This window comes from Taudactylus pleione, unplaced genomic scaffold, assembly GCF_031769625.1.
Source record: "Taudactylus pleione unplaced genomic scaffold, aTauple2 ptg000048l, whole genome shotgun sequence".
Lineage (NCBI taxonomy): Eukaryota > Metazoa > Chordata > Amphibia > Anura > Myobatrachidae > Taudactylus > Taudactylus pleione.
In genome coordinates, this window is record NW_028284450.1 from 635753 (window position 1) to 658275 (window position 22523).

The window sequence follows — 22523 nt, forward strand, 5'->3', positions numbered from 1 at the left end:
GTCACTCAACATCGACAGCACGCCCCCTTTGGTACGAGACCCAGAACGACGGTGTGCCCGTCGCTATCCGGGTCTCGCGCATGCGCACGACGGAGCCGGCTCTGTCGTGCGCATTTGCACTGGGCCACCATCGACCCGCTTGCGATTGCATAGCGCTCGCAAGCGGGTCTGAATCAGGCCCGTAGTTGCTTGGATCTGCCAGTTGGTGGGCATCTCAATACATATCCAGGTGCTTGTGACATTTGCATATTTTTGCACAGTCACTGCGTACAAATTTGCAGCTTCAGCAGCAGCTTTAGCGTACATCTCTGAATCATGCCCACAGTCCCCAGCTAGCTAGACCTTAATGTATCCAACTTAAAAATGACTCCTGCATGAAGCTGATGTTTGATTGGTTACCTGAAGTAAACTTTATTTATCAGCAGCTGCCGGCTCCAGGCTGCATGCGGGGGTCTCGCAATACTTGCGAGCTCCCGCACATGCTCAGTGGAGCCGGCCGGGACTGAGACAGAGCGCATCAGCAGTAGGCTGATGCGCTGCAGTCTCTAGCGGATAGCGCCGGAGGGGGGAGTTAACGCACCCCCTCTCCGGCCGATGAGATGTTGATACATCTCATCAGTAGTGCTTCCTGCTTCGCCTCGGTAAAAGGCGAAGCAGGAAGCGTTATAGCGGTACGTTAAGTGCCGCTATAATACATCTACCCCATTAACTGTTGTATGCTTTAAAACTTTACAAAACTGTGTGTGATTAGTATTACCAGTAGCAGATTTTAATTACTATTCTAGACTAAAGTCATGCTTACATTTACCTCTAACTCGACAACACAGTTCTGTCATTAACATTATTCGTTAACAATCATTATTATTTACGATCTAACATCTTTTATTTACATAGCACCAGAAAGTGCCGGTAGCTTCACAATGGGAAAGAAGAACACAACGCAAATTATATAACACATACACGCACACACACACACACATGTAGTGAGATAATCAATGTTATTCACTTCACCCAATATATATATATATATATATATATATATATATATATATATATACATGCAGATGTGTCCTTACACTTCTTTGCCATGTTATTCACTTCACCCATCATATATATACAGTTTATAATATACACACACGCAGATGTGTCCTTATACATCTTTGCCATGTTATTCACTTCACCCATCATATATATACAGTGTATAATATAATATACATACACGCAGATGTGTCCTTACACATCTTTGCTGCAGTCGGGCCAAAAAGCCCCTCTTGGCGTGCCAGTCCTGTGAGAGACTGCTAGCACCGGGCGTAATTTTTTATTTTTTTTAGCTGAAAATGCATCTGAGTCGCCATGTGACTAGGACGCACCAGCAGACTCTGCTGATTAATTTGATATGTGACACTTATTTCTATGTGCAACTGAGTCTCTGAATCTGTATATGGAGTGCTATAATATAGTGTCCACAGGTTACTTACTTCTGAATTCTGTGCTTCATATACATACTCATGTGCACACAAAATTACACCATAGTATAATGCCCCTCTGTATGTACTAGCTAAGAGTCTGACTTCATTAACAGCATGTTACTAGCTCGGTTGACTTAGCATTTTTTGTGGAGACCCATCTTCTCACTGTACTCGCTATCTTCTGTGCCTATCAGGTTTTGCTGCATACAGAAAATGGTTCATCAAGACAAACAATTCTCAGTTTGAACTTCAGTACCAACATGTTTGCAAAGGTTAAATTCAGCTATTATTAAATCAATAACATTCTTACGTAGCATTTTATCATGTCTTCTTTAAATACCTTTGTACATTTAAACTTATTTGTAGGATATTACAGTCCTCAGGGGCATTCTGTTAGCCTTTTACAGTACATCTCCTTGGCAGGCGCCTATAGTTCTGGATTTCTAAAGCGCTTTAATAGTTCTTTTCCATGACTCAACAGCAGGGGTAAAAGTAGGTGCAAACAGTTCTGTTAGTTTCTAATACATGGATCTGCAATCTGCATTTTTATTGTGTTAAAAGTGTAAACTGCCAGAGTAGCAGCATCCAATATGACATGGACACTCCCCATGTGTGCCGCAGCTATGTTTTCTGTCCTTATTTTGTATTGCTACATGTATGCTTGTCTGCAGCTTTTATATACTGTACCCGATTTTGTACAGTCTCCTAATCTTGTAATTTTCTATTTGGAGTGTGTATTATATGCATTTGTGTGCTGATTTTTATTTTTTATTTTTTTTTTTATATGCTTCCTACTGGTGAATATAGACATCCTTATTTTCCTTGAATGTTGTGTATCAGTGAATTCTATGGTAAAACAAAGGAGGATTGTCTCAAGCTCCAGAATATTCACATTTACTTCAGTTTAAAAATACAATAGATTCCTACATCTGGGGTGGCCGTTCCAAACTCACCACAGCATGATTATTAATACTACATTAGAGTACGTATGTATAAGCTCATTGTCCTGATTTTGTTGTGGTTGTTTGTTTTTTATACATTTTTAACTTTTTTTTTTTTTTTTATAATTTCTTGTTAAAATACTATTTTTTGCCCATTAAATTTATTTGGTTGGTGTCCCTTCCCTAGGATCCTACCTCATATGTGCGCCATGTTCCTATATTTACATATAGCCGGGACATGTACTGCACATCTTGGTTAGTTTGACAACCCTAGAGCAGAACAGATCAGATGCATTTAGAGCAGTGGATGGCAATCAGCTGCCCTCTAGCTGCTTTTGATCTAAACATCCCAGCATGCCCTGCCACAGTTTTAGTATACCCTGATAGTACAACTGTGGGATGTGTAGTCCAACAGTAGCTGGAGGGCAGCTCATTGCCCACTCCTGATTTAGAGCCATGTACTCCTTTAATCAATAGCCAGCTTTCATTAACACCTTCTGCGCTGGAACTCTCCTACTCCAGAGGGGCCTGGTGCTTACAAGGGTGCGTTGCAGGGGTCTTGGCTATATGTAAGCATTAGGATTATTGGTGGTAGAAGAAACAGTGGGGGTTCCATTGAAGATTCCTCCTCTTTTGAAGGAAAAAGGCAAAAGTACAGGCCCTCTTACCTGTTTGTCTGTCTGTTATTACCCAGTCTTGTTTTATTACTGCTTTGTTCCCTATTGTAAATGTCAATAAATAAATAGTAAATTAATTTAGCTACTGTATATTCCATTGTTCGATAAATACTGTCAAATAAATGAGTCCTATTTTTGAGATACTGATAAAGGTTCTTTGAAATCATTTTCTGTCTGTAGTGGTCATCTTTATTTATTTTTTCTTTTAGGAAAGTGAAAGGAGGAAACATAGATGTCCATCCAAGCGAGAAAGCCCTTGTCGTTCACTATGAAGTGGAGGCTACAATTCTTGGGGAGATGGGTGACCCAATGCTGGGTGAGCGAAAGGAGTGTCAAAAAATGTAAGTTCTAGTCGATATTCTACTCTGCTGGCTCCTACTGTGGTTCATGCTAATATATTAAATGAAATAAATTTTTTATATGTATATCCATCTTTTGAACTCGATATCAACAATCGATATTGCCCACTTGCTGGCTGGATACAGATATAAAGAGTGCAGACATCTCTCCACTCTGTTTACCCTCTCTGCAATTTTGCCCCCCTCCAAACCGCGTCCTAAAGACAGGGGAGGGATGTATGTCAAAGTAAAAAGCGCAGCGCAATTCTGATTTTGGCCTTCAGACCCCTGGAGCAGGATAGTGCCAGGTGGCATCTTAAAAAAGTCAGGTGGCGCGTCTATGAAATTGATCACGGGGAGAACACTGAACAATGTGTACATTACACACAACTTTGCTCCCTGCTCTATACTTGCTTGGAAACATTTTGGCAGACCTTTTATTCCCTATAGTGTGCTATACAATGTGAATGCAATTTGCAGTGTAATGATTGGGAGCAAGCAGTTGAACATATTGCATTTTAGTGGGTTCTGTCATAAGTACCTGAAAAGGAGATAATCCATTTGCCTTGAGTACACTTTTCAACATTCGCTCCATTCCTTTCTAAACTTTTATTTTGAGTGGAATTATTTGGAAAAAACATTAAATAGCAAAATAGGAAGCCCATATGGGAGAGATATCAATGCTATGAGATTGAAGAAAGACGCTCTATATCAGTATCCACATAATTAGGATACATTTGAATTACAGAGTGGGACTGCCCCAAAAACAGCTTGAAATCTTGATGGGATGAAGTCCCTAGAGATTCTGGTCCATATTGATTTGATGGCATCATGCAGTTGGTGCAGATTTGTCATACTGCAAATTTCCCATTCTGCCACCTGCCATAGGTGTTGACCAGGGCCGTAACTAGGGGTGTTCGAGTGGTGCGGCCGCACACAGCGCAGCACTCTGTGGGCGGCACCACCGCTCACCCACGGCTCCTGCATCTGGCTAGCAGGGTGCCTAGAATGACTCTCTGCAGCAGTGCTGCTTGGAGCGTCCTAAGGACACTTCAGATGGTCACACCGTTGCCCTTACAGTCCCCCGGAGCATCCTCAGGGCATTGCTGTAATCACCGGCGATTGTAGCCCCGCCCCCTCAACATGATGTCGCATGGAGGGGGTGTGGCCTGCATCTGAATCACTAGTTACGGCGCTGGTGTTGACTATGGAGAACATTGGAATACACTGACAGGTAGGCAGTGCCATTTAAATGATACTCAGCTGGTATTAACCACCACCAGCTTGAACACAGACAGGATTCATGTTGGTTATGCCACTTCTGACCCTACATCTACATTTTGCAGCAGAAAGCAAGATTTTTCAGACCAGGCAATGCTTTTCCATTGTTCTTTTGCCTATTTTTTGTGAGATTGTGTCCTGCCATTAGCTGACAAGTTTTAAACTCTGTGTAGTCTTCTGCTATCATCTACTTCAACGTTCAAATTGCTGTTATATCTGAAATGTTCTTCTGCATACCACTATTTGTGATGCATGGTTATATCAATAATGTTGATCCAGTCTAGCCATTGATGTCTGACCACTCGTAATTAAGGTTTTTTTCACCAACAGCACCTCTCCTCACAGAATTTTATTTAGGTTGTTTTTTTTTTGCACCATGTAAACTGTAGTGATTGGGTGTGAAAAGCCCAGCAGATCAGTAGTTTCTTAGCTATTCAAATCACTTCAATTGGCACCAACAATTATTCCACTTCGATCACTTTTATTTTATATTCCAGGGAGTGGCCTAAAAATCAACTGAACCTCTTGACCATGTCTGTATGCTTTTATGAATTGAGTCGCTGCAGCATACGTGATTAACTGATTAGATAATTGCACTGATGAGCAGCAGTAACTAAAAAAAAAAAATTGACCATTGAGTGTAGTTCATGTTGTGTGTGTGTGTGTGTGTATATATATGACACTCCCGCACCGATTGGGATGAAGCCAACGCAAGTTGGTCCAGTTGGATCCTGGACAGGTTTTAGGTGAGTTAGGGTCCTGGTCAGACCTCCCTTTCGTATACGCTGGGCAGAACTTTGACCCAGGGAGCCTGTTCTAAGCCTTCACACAGTGGTAACGTTGGATCCCAGAAGACATACTAGGTGGCTGAGGTCCCGGTCAGACCTCCCGTTTGTGTATTCTGGGCAGAACTTTGACCCGGGAACACTGGGCAAAACTTTGAACCGAGGCCTTCCACTGGATGGATTTGGATGAAAACTTCACAGAGGGGTGGCAATTGGTCTGGGATGCCTAATAGAGTGGAGTGTGTGTGTGTGTGTGTATATATATATACATATATATATATATTTATATATATATATATATATATATATATCTTGGTTGTGGTTTGGCACTCTGGATGAGTAAGTGCAATATTGATGGTGCCTTCCCAAATAGAGTTAAAACAGTATTAGTCCTCTCGTGAGGCCGATAGTGCCCAACTGCGAGAACAAAGAGGCAACACTCCATTGTCTATTTTAAAATTTTGTATTAAGAAGTTGGCATAACGCACTTGAATGTCAACGTTTCAAGCCATGTAGGACCTTTTCATAAGCACGTTTGCTAAACAAGGTGCAAAAACAAGTGTTTTACCTTAAGTAGTGTGCTGTATGTCGCGCGTGAAGCACCCTGGACTCACCCTGCATGTGGTGGGTGGAACAGAGTTGGGTCGGGCCGTACAAGATTACGTCAGCCATGTCCTTGGCAGCCCCACCATGCAGCGCTACACTGCGAGCCAGGGGAGACAAAAATAAAAAACAAGTGTTAGTGCAATAATGCTGTGCTGTGTAAATAAAAACATACAAATAAAACATATGCACTATTTCTTAATGGACTGGTAATGTTTCTATATATTCTTATGCATTAATTAGAAGTATATCAAAGATCTCAATCTTCACAGAGACTAATGCTCTATATAAGCCTATGGCTATAATTACTAATTTTATGGGAATATTAGCAACAGTCTATTTACTAAGCTGTGTTAGGAGATAAAGTGAATGGTGATAAGGTACCAGCCAATCAGCTCCTAACTGCCATGTCACAGGCTGTGTTTGAAAAATGGCAATTAGGAGCTGGTTGGCTGGTACCTTATCACCGTTCACTTTATCTCCTAACACAGGTTAGTAAATAGTCACCTAAGTTACAATGTAACTAATATACTGTGACCTGTTACTAAATGTATCCAACATTCTTACAACATGCTCCTTGAGCCGAGATCCTCCCAGTGGTACGTGTTAGTTAATAGCAGCGGCTGTAATACACCTTTATAGGAGTGGAAGCGAATCAATATGATAACAAAGCAACATCTGCGGAGAACATAAATATTACAGATATACAACACTATCTGGGGGAAACTCTTTTACAGAAGCGCAAACCTCAGCCACTCTTTAAAAAAAACAAAAAAAAAACGGTATCTGACCATCAGGAGCAACAACCTGTGGAAGATTTATTTCACCAACTCCTACGGTTGAAAAAGGAAAGAAATAGATTACTTGTTACACAGATCTTCATTATGCGATTATTACCGTTCTAAGCTAATCCCTCGCAGATTCAGGATTCGAGATATCCCCACAATAGGCCGCAAAAAGGCGGAACTCTGCAAAAGATGGATCTCAGTACTAAATAAATGTAGTCTTGATCTTATACTTCTCGTTATAGAGGAGGCTGGAAAAAATCTACAGAACACCAGAGAAAAAATAAACATCAACATGACACAATATATGTCCATCTTGGAGGATAAAAACCATCAACTTCTCTGGTATAAATTGGAATCCCAGTGTAATTTGTACCGCCAAGAGTTGAACAACTTTAAAAGAAAAAACTAAACATGGTCCAAATGGATTATGATGAATTTCGCATGCATCGTTGGCTTAATGGTCAGAGACCCAGGTACTAAATAGGGGGCTATCATTCGTACCATCCTACTCTCATAAAGGACTCCAGTGGAAAGTAGATTTACATAGACTTAATAGATCACTTAGATTAAAAGAACACTTTAAAAGAATCAGGAAGAAGACAATAGTCCTCCTCACCACAAACTCGTTATGAATAGAAAAATTTCCACATTTGATCTGCCATCAAAAAACGTTTCATTAAAAACATTTTCACAACTTCTGGATGAGTCGGTGAATAAATACCAACAATCATATCAAATACCCCATTCTAATTTGACCAAAGAGGAAAGACAAGCAATTACAAACTTGTAGAATAACAGTTAAATTGTTGTACGACCAGCGGAGGCACCGTCCTCTAAGATCTGGACAAATATATACTGGTGATGGATAAACAACTGGAGGACAGTACCACCTATATAAGATTATCAAGTGATCCCACTGGCATGTACAAACAAATCCTAGATGCATTACTTTTACAAGCACACAAAGATGGCCTGCTACAAAAGAGAGAATATTCGGCTTTATTGCAACCGTTCTCAATAGTCCCAGTACTCTACACGGCAGACCAATCATATCTACCCAGGGTTCACTATTCCAATCGGTCTTGCAATTCCTGGACTGTTTAATACAAACGTATATCATAAAGCAGTCCACATTTTTAAAGGACACCACGCAATTTTTTTTATAAATTAAAGCAACTATCAGATATACCAACAATACCATACTATGCATGATGGATGTTAAAAATGTATATACGGTGATCCGGCACACTCGGTTTGTCAGCAATGAGCACGTTTTTGTTTAAAAATCATTTTCAAGCCTTAGACATCCCCCTATTTTGCAACTTCTAGAATTGACATTAAAACTAAATTTATTTAATTCAAAACGGTCAATTCTATTTACATCAAACAGGCTGTGCCATGAGGTCCAATGTGGCCCCATCGTACGCCAATGTGTTTATCTTTGAACAAGAGCACTTCTTTTTTTCTGATTAGGAGATTTCAAAACATCGTCCTATATACTCGATTTATAGACTATTTATGTTCTGGTCGGGGACAGAAACAGAATTAATTCATCTGATTAATAACATCAATCAACAACAGAGTCTAATCAAATTTACATACCAATACAGCTATAATACCATCAACTATTTTTGAATGTAATAGTGAAATTGGAAAATTAATTAATAAGTCGATCTATAACCAAAAAATACAGAGCAGCCCGTATTACCAGCAATCATTCAGGTAACGGATACATTTGCACAGAGAGCATATAACTTGGGAGAACTTAAAAAAACAAAACAAGAAGTTCTCACTATAACTAGTGATCAATTATTAAGTTCTAACAAGGATTCTATATCCAACAAGATTCCTTTTGCCATAGAATATACCACCGCTAGTCCAATTTTACCAAGAGCTATTAACGGCATGTGGCCTATAGTCACAGGAGATTGAGAGTTACCAGGATTACAAAAAAAGAAACTTATTCCAAGCTACAAAAGAGGAAAGACTTTGAGGGATCTACTAATTAAAACTGATGTGACCGGATTAAAACATCAAACAAATTCATCAGTACAAATTAAAAAAAAAAACCGGGATGTTCTAAATGCCCACTGTGCGTCACTTGTGGTTTTATGGAAGCTAGTAATTATTTTAAACATCCCCACACGGGGTATAGACACAAAATACGTCATGTCCTCACCTGTACTACACAGTTTGTCATATACATCATTATCTGTCCCTGTGGTCTCTGTTATGTGGGGCAAACGTCAAGAACATTCCGTGAACGTATGGTTTTACACAGGTCGGCCATCCGAGCAGCATTGCAAGGAAAAAATATACACCAGCCGGTGGCGAGACACTTTAAGGCATTCAACCACCCATTATCTAGCCGTAAATATAAAATCATCGACCACATTCCTCAAGCTATTCGTGGAGGAGATAGAAATAAGTGTCTGTCGCATTGTGAAACTAAGTTGATATACCATCTGCAGGGCCGGATTAAAGGATGTGCGGGCCCTTGGGCAACTAAGTTGTGGGGGCCCCCACCAAGCCACACAGAGCCTACCCCTAAACACCCCCCGGATTACTTGCCTTCTGTTAAACACACACACCGTAGAAATATAGCCTGGGGTCCTATAAATAAGTCCACTCAATAGAAGCAATGAAATCCTATCACTCTGACATGTTTCACTCCTATTATGGGAGCTTTGTCCGTATATTTCTACGGACACGCTAAAGATTTTACTACTCCAATACCTGCATACTACTGCAGCGCTGACATCACTCTGATAAAACCTATAAACAGACGGCTGGAGACCTCAGCTGAACACTGCCATTAGCTCTGGAAAGTCAGGTAAGTGTGTGCCGAATTGCGGCCAGCCTGTTAGTGAATCCCATTTACTTACTAACGGCTGAGCCCTCTATACGCTGGGACAGTTCCTATTTATGTTCACATCATTGCGGCTCCATGGATCGTGGACTGTGGATGATATATTGTTTGTCCCAGGAGCACCTTTTTTATCACACTAAAGAAAGAATTTATATGTTGAAATCCATTTATCGCAGCTTATGAAACGTTGATACATAAAGGATTCTCCCGATTATGCATCTTTTTTCTGGATAATTAATTTTTATGGACTCTTTTTTTTTTTCATTCATTCTTCGGCGGGATATTAAAATGTGTATTGTACTGTCTTTTTTGAATATAGAAATTGCACATGAATTTTTCTGATCTTTTTTATATATGCATTAGATTTATATAATATATTTTTAGATGGAATAAAATTGGTCCCTTATTTATATACATACCCGTGCAGTGTTCTCCCCAGAAATTTTTTCCAGCCGGCTGGCATCAAGAAGTAGCTGGTGGGGGCCTTCGCAATAATAAAATGTTTTAAACCCTCACCTTATAATGATTTCAACTTGAAATAACATTTTATATATTAATTCTCCTCTTCTTCTTAGAAGCCCAGTCATTTGCAGCTTTTTTCATAAGCAAAGTCTGTAGGATTATTTCTTAACCGTTGTGCTTTACAATTTGAATCCACATTAATAGAACAAGACTGGGTTGTAAAAGACAGATCTAAAGGTAAGAGGGCCCTGCTCGCAAGCTTACAATCTATAGGGAATTAGGTGTTGATACACAAGGATAGGTGCTACATATTGAAAATTGGTCCAGCCCGTTTGCAGAGGTTCTTGGTGAGCTGTATGATGCAGTCACACTGGAAAGTTGGCCTAGAGTCAGGAGGATGTGAAATTGAGAAAATGCGATTTGTGTAAACTATAAGAAGGGAGTTAGATAGGGAAGCTATAAAGGTTATGGAATCTGATAAGCTTGTCTGAAGAGGTAAGTTTTCATAGAACGCTTGAATGTTTGGAGTCTAGCGGAAAGTCTTATTGTGTGTAGGAGGGCATTTCACAGGGTGGGTGCAGCCCGAAAAAAGTCCTATAACCTTGCATGGGAACAAGTATTGCGTAAGGAGGAAAGACGCAGATCTTGTGCAGAGCGGAGATGTCAGGTTGGAAGATATTTTGAGATAAGTGAATAGATGTATGTTGGTGTGGTTTGGCTAATAGCTTTATGTGTGAGTGTAAGTATTTTATATTAATAGGGTAGAAGACCGGCAGCCAATGGAGGGACTGACCGAGTGGATCAGCAGACACTGAATGTTTGGCGAGAAAGATCAGCCTCGCAGCTGCATTCAAACTGGATTGTAGCGGCAAGAGTCTGTTTTTGGGAAGAACAGTAAGGAGACTATTGCAATAGTCAATGCCGGAAATAATGAGTGCATGTATTAAGAGTTTTTGCAGTGTCATTTGTAAGATATGATCAAATTTTGGCTATGTTTTTTAGATGTATGTAATGGGATTTAGAGAGAGACTGAATGTGGGGAACAAAAGACAATTCAGAGTCAAGGATGACACCTAGGTAGCAAGCTTGTGGGTGGGGTTGATTGTCGAGTGTCAACAGTAATAGAGCTATCAGGTTGGTAACTACTATTGACTAGTGGAAATATAATTAATTCTATCTTGGATATACAGTATTAAGTTTGAGGTGGCAAGATGCTATCCAAGATGAATGGCAGAGAGACATTCAGTGACACTGACCAGCACAGATGGTGAAAAATCTGGGAAGGATAGGTAGATTTGAGTATCATCCGCGTACAGATGATACTGAAAACCAAAAGAGCTGATTAATTTGCCAAGAGAGGTGGTATAGATTGAGAAAGCAGAGGACCCAAGACTGAGCCTTGCGGTATTCCAACTGATAGAGGTAGCGAAGTGGAGGTAGAATCAGAAAAGTGACAGTGAAAGAACGATTAGATAGGTAGGTTGAGAACCAAGAAAGGGCTGTGTCTTGAAGACCTAGGGATTGTAGTGTTTGTATGAGAAGAGAGTGATCAACAGTGTCAAAGGCAGCAGAGAGATCTAGAAGTATTAGAAGTGAGTAATGGCCTTTAGCCTTGGCAGTGACAAAGATCATTTACTACCTTAGTCAGTGTTGTCTCTGTGGAATGTTGGGAACGAACACCTAACTGAAGTGGGTCCAATAAGTTGAGGGATCTGGTCCCTCTAGTGAAATCAGCATCAGGTTATTTAGTGCTGCACTACAGAATTTATTTTTTATACAGCTCCCAGATACTATCCCCACTTGCCGGCACCACAGAAATTATTTTAATACAGCTCCCAGATACTGTACCCACTTGCAGGCTACACAGATACTGTCCCCACTTGCTGGCACCACAGAATTATTTTTATTCCAACAGCTGATATACTGTTAAGACTGTATTGGTTGGCTGTATGGCTTGAATTTTACATGGCAGGGATGCAGACATAAAAGTACATGAGAAGAGGCCAAACTCATGGAAACTAATAAGCTGCCCTCTCCACTGTGCATGTGCATCAACTGAGCTTACCCGCTGGTGTATTGCAATGCCGGCATACTGTGGGACCTTTCTGCTGTGCATCTCTTGTGTGGCTGCCTTGCGGTTGCGGTTTAGCAGGGAGGATGTCCAACTCTGGGTCGTCCTGGCTGGAGGCTCCCCTGGGATTCATGCAACCCCTGTCTGTACTGTTGCTGTGGGATGTGCTGGTGCCACTCTCTCCTGGGCTTCTGACATCCAGCTCCTTGTGTCTAGCCACCTGACCCTCCGCTGACAGTGCCAGAAGACACCGTTTAACCTGAGCCAGCCAGGCAGCCACCCTTGGGGACAGCGCAGGAGGTACACAGTGCCAAGGGGAGGGACACATGAGGCTTTACTTCAGTCAGAGGAATCATGGGTGCGGGGGGGAAGTACCGGGTGGTAGCTGTTTCTTGCTGGGTGGTGCGCCCGCTAAAAACAGCCTGGGGAGAACACTGCCGTGTCTTGGTGTCGATAATTTCTGCCATAGTAGATTCTTTTTATAAGTGCAGTACCAATTTTTCTTTTTTGAATAGTTTGTTTTCCACTAGTAAGTCTCCACAGACTTCACAGGTGACTGCTGCTAATTTAAATTGGTTTCAATACATGAGCGCCTGAAAACAAGGAACTTTGGCCCTCATTCAGACCCACTCGCGAGCGGCTGTCCGCTCGCAAGTGGGTCGATGGTCCGTACTGCGCATGACGGAGGGAGCTCCGTCGTGCGCATGCGCGAGACCCTACGAGCGAAGGACTTTCCTTCGCTCGGAGTGTCTCATCAAAGGGGGCGTGCTGTCGATGTTGACTGACAGCACGCCCCCTTTGGTGGGCGTGCCTGCCAGACGGAGGCGTTCCCAAGGGAACGCCTACCGTCTGAAGCCCGCCCCACTGACATCACTAGTGATGTCAGTGGGAGTGATTTTGGCTCTGATAGAGCCAAAATCACTCCTGGCCTTGCGGTTGAAAAACTCAACCGCAGGCTTCTGCTCGCAGTTTCGATGGTCGCGATGGTCAAGACCATCGCGACCATCATCCTGCACGCTCGTATATGCTGTGGGTGGTGACCCACAGCTATACGAGCGTCCAGGAGGACGCTCCATATTAATGGAGGTGAGCCCTGATTTAGAGCGAGCGCTCTGGTCAGAGCGTCCAGCTCTGAATCAGGGCCTTTGTTCCTAAGATTGTATGAGTTGGTTTATTTAAGCAAACACAATACAGACAATATCAGAGGCCCAGCAGTCTGTTTCAACTGCTCACAGGCAGTTTTCGTCAGGGGCTAACAAACACGTCATAGCTGAGCCTAAGGAAGGGCTGTGACAGCCCACAAGAAACCAATCATACAGCCTGGTAATTGCTCGCCTACATTTACCTGTGTGATGGTCTGGGAGCAGGTTAATTGAAGTACACAGTGGGCAGTGAGTTGGCGGGTCACCGGCGAGAATCTCGTCTCATGACTCGTCTGCCTTTAGTGCAGTCCGTCACTCATTGGGAGCCATTGTAAACAGGGACACTCTGGTAAAGATAAGAAATCACCACATAACAGTGAGTGCCGGCTAAGTTTATTAACAGTGAGTGCCGGCTAAGTCGACATGGTAACAGCAATGGCCAGCATAATTAGCATAGGATATAGTCACTACATAAGAGTGAGTGTCAGCATGATCGGCACAGTAACAGTGATGGCCGTGTCAGTAGATACTATGTAAGCATAAACAGTCGACACGATGGTGTCGGCACATAAGAGCAAACATGAGTATACTAGCAGCTGCAGAGTAAATAACAATGAAATGTATGGATAAGAACCAGCACATAGAGTAAACCCTATCAAAATGACATGTCGGCACGGTCAGGTGTCGGCATGTAGGCAAAAAGTAAACTAAGAATATAGGTTGACACACAACGGTATCACTAACCCAATAACATGTCAGCACATCCTGTTGTTGACATGGTATATTATCTCAACTCTAGCAAAATAAATATTCAAGCGGCACCCAGCTATGTCCTTAACCAAGTGACATGTCGGCACATACAGGTGTCGGCATTTAGCAAAATAAATGCAATATAAGAATGTAGATCGGCACACTGCAGTGCCCTTAGCCCAATGACATGTTTGCGCGCTCTGTTGTCAACATAGTATATTGCCTCAACTGCAGCAATAAATACTCAGTCTGCCCCCCCCCCGGTGGTGCCAGAAAATGAAACGCTAAGAAAACAAGGAACAATTAGCTGAAGCCACCTAGATGGAGAAGGAGAAATGGAGAAACTTCTCAGGATCTCCCCTTCTCATGAGTGGTGGGACATGATCTATATTGAAACATTTGAGTTCACCCAAGGTATGTCTTTTCTCCATGAAGTGTCATGCCACTGGCAATTTCTTTAAGTCCAATTGGTCACCTACCGGTGAGTAGCCTTTTTTTTTTTGATTGAGGAACGGTGTTTACCTATCCTTTCTTCTAGCATCCTCGTGGTCTTGCCCACATACAGCAGCTTGCAGGGGCATTCAAGATGTAGACAACATACTTGCTGTTGCAGTCCAAATGATGTTTAACCAACCGTACATTTGCTGGAATCTTAAGGATAGAGAAAATACCTGCAAACATGAACTGGCAGTTAGTGCACCCAGAGTGCGAGTACGTAATGTGTGTGTGTGTATTATATATACTATCCTAGCTACGGCTATATATATATATCCGTAGCTAGGGTAGTGCGGCCAGTGCCATCGCACAGGGCACCACAGGTCAGGGGGCGCTGTTTGGGCCTGTCAAATTTCTGTTTATTATCATTCTTGCTCATAGCTTCCTCTTCTTTTATCCCCAGCATCTGCTGGCCTCTCCTCTCTCTTCCCTGGCCCTTCCCCATGAAGCCATGGCCCTTTTTTGGGTGCATTATGTCCCTTTGCAAAATGAGGGGGGCGCCAATGCTCTTTCTGGCACAGGGCACCAAAATGTCTAGTTACGGCTCTGTATATTTATATCTCAACGTTATGAATGTATATCACCATGCACAGAGTGTTAGTCCCAGTTTGTAGTGTAGGCAAAGTCCTTTTTTATGCATTAACTGCAGCATTTTTCTCCAAGCCTCCTCCTCAGGTGTCAGGTATAGGATTTCTAGTCAAAGAAGGAGAACAGTGCGCACCACAGTAAGTAGAGTAAAGGATTTTTTTATTACAGTACACATAAAAAACTTGCACATAAGTTTCCAGCAAGCCGCATACACGTTACAGCAACAAGTCGCGGGATTCACAGACGCCACAGAGCAGCACCAACTGCCTGAATATAAACAGCAATGCCATTAAAGAAATTTTAGAAAAACATTGGGATTTACTCAAACTAGATCCTGTTCTCCAAAAAGTAACTCCTGATAAACCTGATGTCATCTTTAGAAGGGTGCCTACTCTTAAAAATAGTTTGGCCCCTAGTAAATTACCAGCGATTAAGGAACAAGATTCTAACAGCTTTCTTACTAACAACAAAGGCTTTTTTCCATGTACACGCTGTAAAATGTGTCAGCATTGTAGTAAGAATAAAAAAGAACTCTACAATGCTGATAATACTAAGAAAATCAAAATCAACAGTCGAATTGACTGTCTCACTAACTCAGTCATTTATATGATAGAGTGTAGGTGTGGGAAAAAATATATAGGAAAAACAAAAAGGCAATAAAAATTAAGAGTCCTGGAACACACAAGAAATATCAAAAATAGGATTCTTAATCATAGTGTTCCTAGACACTTTTTGGAATGCCAGGGATCGCTGTTAAATGGGTTCTCCTTTAAAGGGATAGAACATGTAACATTAGACGAAAGGGGGGGAGATTTAGGTAAGAAGTTAGCAAGAAGGGAGACATACTGGATACACACTCTGAATACCATGAGCCCTCATGGTTTAAATGAGGGATGTGATATTGTCCCGTTTTTACTCGATTAAAAATCCCAGTGTATTGATTTATAATTATACAATTTAGAGAGACTTGTTTTATATTTATTAATTTTTTAAGAATTATATATATTATATATATATAATATAATTTTTTTTTTTTTTTTTTTTAAAGAGATGTGTAGATGAAATTTTGTAAAAAAATTTTTTTTAGATTTGCACTTTATATATTCTTAATTGTTATGATATGGTCTACTTAAATAGAATGAAAAATACTCCCTATATATGTTTATATTTGGGTAAACTCACCATCTTTGATTATCTGATACTTTGTTTTTTATGGTTATTTTATCTGAATGTACTGTATTCTTTAATACACTTTGTTGGTTCATTAAGTAAATGTAGAACATTTGATTAAATGGAATATGATGAAGATATTGTGCAGATTGCGGTTTTCCTATATAGTGTGGTCTTTTTACATATAAAAATAAGCAAGAACAAAGAATTATAATCTATTACAAAATGGCATCTCCAAGTATTGGAGACATATTACTATAACAGTCAAGGAATAATGAAATGAATTATAAATGGGACTACAAGAAAATGGCGTCCCGCTGACCAATAACTAAATAGGATTACTGTGCTGCACTATTATCATTAAAGTATGTAAAACATATGATTAAAAGTAAATGTGTTAGATTGTGTCAATTTAGGAAGATAGTATGTACTAATTCACGAATGTATAAGTAATTATCTTATTATGCAAATAGCTATATGCCAAGTGCCAGCACTATAAAAAGGGCTCAAGGCACTGGTTAGCTACACCCACTGATGAAGTCTCCTTGACGAACCGCGTTTGCGGCGTGGCTTGGTGACGTCACGACGTTGTGAAAGCACCGTTACCTTGGTGAAGTCTGTACTAGGGAGTCGGAGCTGGGACACTAGCACCGCTAACACCGGTCTATGGCCACAAGCGTTGCTGTTTATATTCAGGCAGTTGGTGCTGCTCTGTGTCTTCTGTGAATCCCACGACTTGTTGCTGTAACGTGTATGCTGCTTGCTGGAAACTTATGTGTAAGTTTTTTACGTGTGTTGTAATTAAAAAATCCTTTACACTACTTACTGTGGTGTGCACTGTTCTCCTTCTTTGACTATATATATATATATATATATAATTAATATATAATATATAATATATATATATATATATATATATATACTGAACGCAGGGCGGCACTCCGTAACAGACATATCCAAAAGCAGTAGGTAGTTGTTTTGCTTTTGGATGTGTTTGTTACGGAGTGCCGCCCTGCGTTCAGTATGTTCAATTTGCCCAGCTGTTAGAGGCCGACTGTGGAGGGCACCCGGCACACCTACTTGTGGGACCCGTGAGTGCCGGAGTGTTGGATTTATATATAATATATATATGTGTGTATTATACACAACGCGCCATGGCCAAAAGTTTTGAGAATGACACAAGTATTGGTTTTCACAACGTCTGCTGCTTCAGTTTTTAAGATGGCAATTTGCATATACTCCACAATGTCATGAAGAGTGATCAGATGAATTGCAATTAATGGCAATGAACTTAATCCCATAAGCAACAATTCTACTGCATTTCAGCCCTGCCACAAAAGGACCAGCTGACGACATGTCGGTGATACTAAGGTGAGCGTGTTGACGAGGACATGGCTGGAGATCACTCTGTCATGCTGATTGCTTTAGAATAACAGACTGGAAGCTTTAAAATGAGGGTGGAGCTTGAAATCATTGTTCTTCCTCTGTTAAACATGATTACCTGCAAGGAAACACGTGCAGTCAACATTGCTTTGCACAAAAAGGGCTTCACAGGCAAGGCTATTGCTGCTAGTAAGATTGCACCTAAATCAACCATTTATTGGATCATCAAGAACTTCAAGGAGAGAGGTTCAATAGTTATAAAGAAGGCTTCAGGATGTCCAAGAACGTCCAGCAAGCGCCAGTACCATCTCGTAAAGTTGATTCAGCTGCGGGATCGGGGCACCACCAGTGCAGAGCTTGCTCGGGAATGGCAGCAGGCAGGTGTGAGTGCATGTTCACGCACAGTGAGGCGAAGATTTTTGCAGGATGGCCTGGTGTCAAGAAGGGCAGCAAAGAAGCCACTTCTCTCCAAGAAAAACATCAGGGACAGACTGATATTCTGCAAAAGGTACAGGGATTGGACTGCTGATGACTGGGGTAAAATTATTTTCTCTGATGAATCCCCTTTCAGATTGTTTGGGGCATCTGGAAAAACGCTTGTCCTGAGAAGGAAAGGTGAGTCCTGTGTCCATGCCAACAGTAAAGCATCCTGGGACCATTCATGTGTGGGGTTGCTTCTCAGCCAAGGGAGTGGGCTCACTCACAATTTTTGCCTAAGAACACAGCCATGAAAAAGAATGGTACCAAAACATCCGCCAACAGCAACTTCTCCCAACCATCCAAGAACAGTTTGGTGATGAACAATGCCTTTTCCAGCATGATGGAGCACCTTGCCATAAGGCAAAAGTGATAACTAAGCGGCTCAGGGAACATAACATCGACATTTTAGTTCCATGGCCAGGAAGCTCCCCAGACCTTAATCCCATTGAGAACTTGTGGTCAATCCTCATGAGGCGGGTGGACAAACAAAAACCCACATATTCTGACAAACTCCAAGCATTGATTAGGCAAGAATGGGTGGCCATCAGTCAGTATGTGGCCCAGAAGTTGATTGACAACATGCTGGGGTGAATTGCAGAGGTCTTGAAAAAGAAGGGTCAACACTGCAAATATTGACACTTTGCATAAACTTAATGTAATTGTCAATAAAAGCCTTTGACACATATGAAATGCTTGTAATTTTGCTTCAGTATACCATAGTAACATCTGACAAAAAGTTCTAAAAACACTGAAGCAGCAAACTTTGTGAAAACCAATACTTCTGTCATTCTACATTAGTTTTTCTGTAGGATAGGACCAGGCAGGCTAGTCTTCACCCCTGACACACCTCAATGAGCCTTGGGCGCCAATGACATTGTTGCCGGTTCACGTTTGTACTTTCTTGGACCATTTTTGGTATTTACTAACCACTGTATACCAGAAACATTCCACAAGACCTACCATCTATCTACTAGTGTCAAAAGTCATGGGATAGATTCCCAGTATCTTGCAGGACTCCAGCTAGCCTGGCGAAGTGCAGCAACTTGACGTGACATCGATTCCACAAGTGGACGGAAGACCTCTGGAGAGATGTTGACTCATGCCATCTGGATAGCTTCCCACAGCTCCCTGAGATTTGTAGGAGCAGGATATTGGGTGCGATTGGACCTCTCCACGATATCCCGTAAATGCTGGATTGGGTTCAAGTTGGGCAAACATGGTGGCCATGCCATTCATTGGAACTCTCCAGAATGCTCCTCGAACCAATTCTAGACAACTTAGTACCGATGGCACGGTGCATTACCCTGTAAATAATGGTTTAGACAGCGCTAGAAACAATGTTAATAATAAAATCAATAATAGACATTTAATATCCTATCAAATAACACACTAAAAATATGTACATAAAAATGCATATAAATTGATAGAACAGCTGACAAGTGCAAGTTAGCAGCAAAGAACCTCTGCCCTCTTCACCTTCCTCCGTCCCCAGGCACCATCACCTTCCTCTGTGTCCAGCCCCTGTCACCTTCTGCCCCCAGCCCCCATCACCTTTATCTGCCCCCAGCCTCCTTCATCTTCCTCTGCCCTCTTCACCTTCCTCCGTCCCCAGGCACCATCACCTTCCTCTGCGTCCAGCCCCTGTCACCTTCTGCGTCCAGCCCCTATCATCTTCATCTGCCCCCAGCCTACTTCATCTCCTCTGCCCCTTCACCTTCTTCTGCTTCCAGCCGCTGTCACCTTCTGCCCCAGCCCCCATCACGTTCCTTTGCCCCCAGCCTCCTTCACTTTCCTCTGTGTCCAGCCCGTCACCTTCTGCCCCTAGCTCTTGTCACCTTCCTCTGTTCCCTTCACCTTCTTCCAACCCCAGTCCAATCCCTAACGGCAGCCTCAACTCCAGTCCTTACTACTGCAGCAGCAGCTGAGCCACCTGGAAGAGCCCAACACTGTCCGGGCCAGGCTACAGGAGAGCTAGGGTTGGGCGGCAGCTATGGGTCCCAGCGGCTGCAGCTGGAACATTAAGTCCGCCATCCGTGTTTTGTGCCTGTCTGGACATCGGGGCCCGGTACGGGTGTCCCCTTAGTCCCCTCCTGTCGCTGGCTTTGGGCAACGATGGTGAGGATCCTAATTAGAACTGGTTCCAGTCTGCTTGGGAGTCTAATGCATATACTTGAATCCTTGACCTCTGTTCTGGATATTGAAGATCCTGGTGTTTCCGATCTGGATTGTGTCCCAAATGGTTTGGAAATTTCCAATGCAATAACCCAATGTCCAAAGAATAGCCACCTAATGCATTTTGCTGCCGCCTTGCAGCTTTGTCAAAGGTAACTGGCTATGCTCCAGGATGCCCTTTATATAGGGCTATTCAATCAATACAAATATAATCAACTGTTTCTTATAATGAATATTAACCAGTGGGGTTGTACAAGTAACCTATTAGTGATGTTGAGCTAGTAATGGTGATAAACAATAGGAGGCAACCAGACATATGTTTTAAAAATTACACAGCAACTATTTTTACTTTAAAACAGAAATCAGAAGTGCAGGCAAAACAGTTGTAGGTGCCGATCGCAACCGGCTTGTGTTAATTCTGTCCCTCGTTGACCAAGCAGCCGACAACTGATTCTAGCTGTAAATCCTGATTTGCGGTGTGCAGCTTGTACATGACCAGCTTCTGCGTTCCAAGCTCAAATCCGTTGTATCAATTATGTTATTAAATAACATCCTCTAATATCATTGACCCACCGATATCGTGTGACTAAACCAGACCGAGGTCTGGAACGCAGTTTCCCTCTTCTGCGCTCCATAGCTGTGGGCTTGGAACGCAGAAACTGGTCACGTGCAAGCTGCACACCACAATCAGGATTTGCAGCTAGAATCAGTTGTCGGCTGTTTGGTCAATAAGAGACAGAATTAACACAACCCGGTCATGCATCTTATTCACAATGCTTTGCTGATTAAAATGATATGTGTATATTCTGTTTGTGACTACAGCTGTATCTGTATACAAAATGCAACATTCGTTTCAGTGGCTGTTTTCCAAAGCACATTCCATTGTGATGATTTTACAGACTCTGTCGGACACAAAGCATACATACACATGCCATATCATATTAATCCACAAAGTCTGCTTGTGCTTCTTATTGCAAATAAGACGTATTTGTGGTAAAAAAAGACGCCTGGCGCGGGCCAAATCACACGGGAGCCGGCAGCTCACATGAGCCTTGTGTAACAAGTCTCTTAACGCACGGAGAATAGATGAACAAGGACATACAGTATGTGTATACACACACACAATTAGTGGACCAATTATTTGGGACCCTTCCATGAAAAAAGAACCCATATTTTCTCTGACATAACTAGAAAGTGACAAAAGTATTTGGCATTCATCATTGTTTATTCCATATATAATATAAATCAGACTTTGCAATTAATTTTCCATTCAACAGATTGTTATAAATAATAAAACAAATGAAAATGGTATGGACTAAAGTGATGGGACCCTTGATCTAATATTTTGTTGCACGACCTTTAGAGGCAAACTCTGCCATCAAGCAATTTCTGTAGTTCTCAATGAGACTTTTGCACCTGTCAGTTTGGCCCACTCTTCCTGAGCAAACTGCTCCAGCTTTCTAAAGGTGCCCACACACATACCGATATACTTACGATCCAACGATGTGTCCGATTTCCCTTGAAATTCTCCCCGGCAGCTCGGCACACGATATGCTGTCCAATCTTCATCTGATCTGCTGCAGTCAGACTTTTTTGTAGTGCATTGTGTCCTAGATTGTCAGATCTGACGTACTGAACGGCAGATCTGAAGATGCGATGTGCAACCTGCGGGGGCGCGCATTGCATCGTGATCGTGAGTGGAGACTCACTACAGTATTTGGGCATTTTTTACCCGATCTGTCGTTCCAATGTGTCGTAATCGGCCAGATCGGGAAAAAAATCGCTGTGTGTGGGCACCTTTAGGTTTGATGGATGCTGACTCTAGACTGCATGTTTCAGCTCTTCGATAGGGTTCAGATCAGGGATCACAGAAGGCCACTTCAGAATAGTTCAATGTTTTATTCTCATTCTTGGGTGCTTTTAGCCAGGGCCATGCAGAGGAGTGTGCAAATGGTGCCGTCGCTTGGGCATCTGGTTAGCAGGGAGCTTGGAACGGTATCCTGTGGACAGTAGTGCTGCTCGATGCAGCATTGCGTAGAGGCGTTCGGAGCGTCTGGGT

At 42.1% G+C, this 22523-nt stretch overlaps 1 protein-coding gene across 2 annotated transcripts in view; it reads left to right on the plus strand.

Annotated features, from left to right (window-relative positions):
• KIFAP3 (kinesin associated protein 3) overlaps positions 1-22523 on the plus strand; it is a 244430-nt gene that overhangs the window by 14091 nt on the left and 207816 nt on the right. For both annotated transcript variants that reach the window (XM_088460529.1, XM_088460530.1), the window contains exon 2: positions 3297-3428. In XM_088460529.1, the coding sequence (XP_088316655.1) occupies positions 3297-3428 (132 nt within the window). The remainder of the gene's footprint in view (positions 1-3296; positions 3429-22523) is intronic.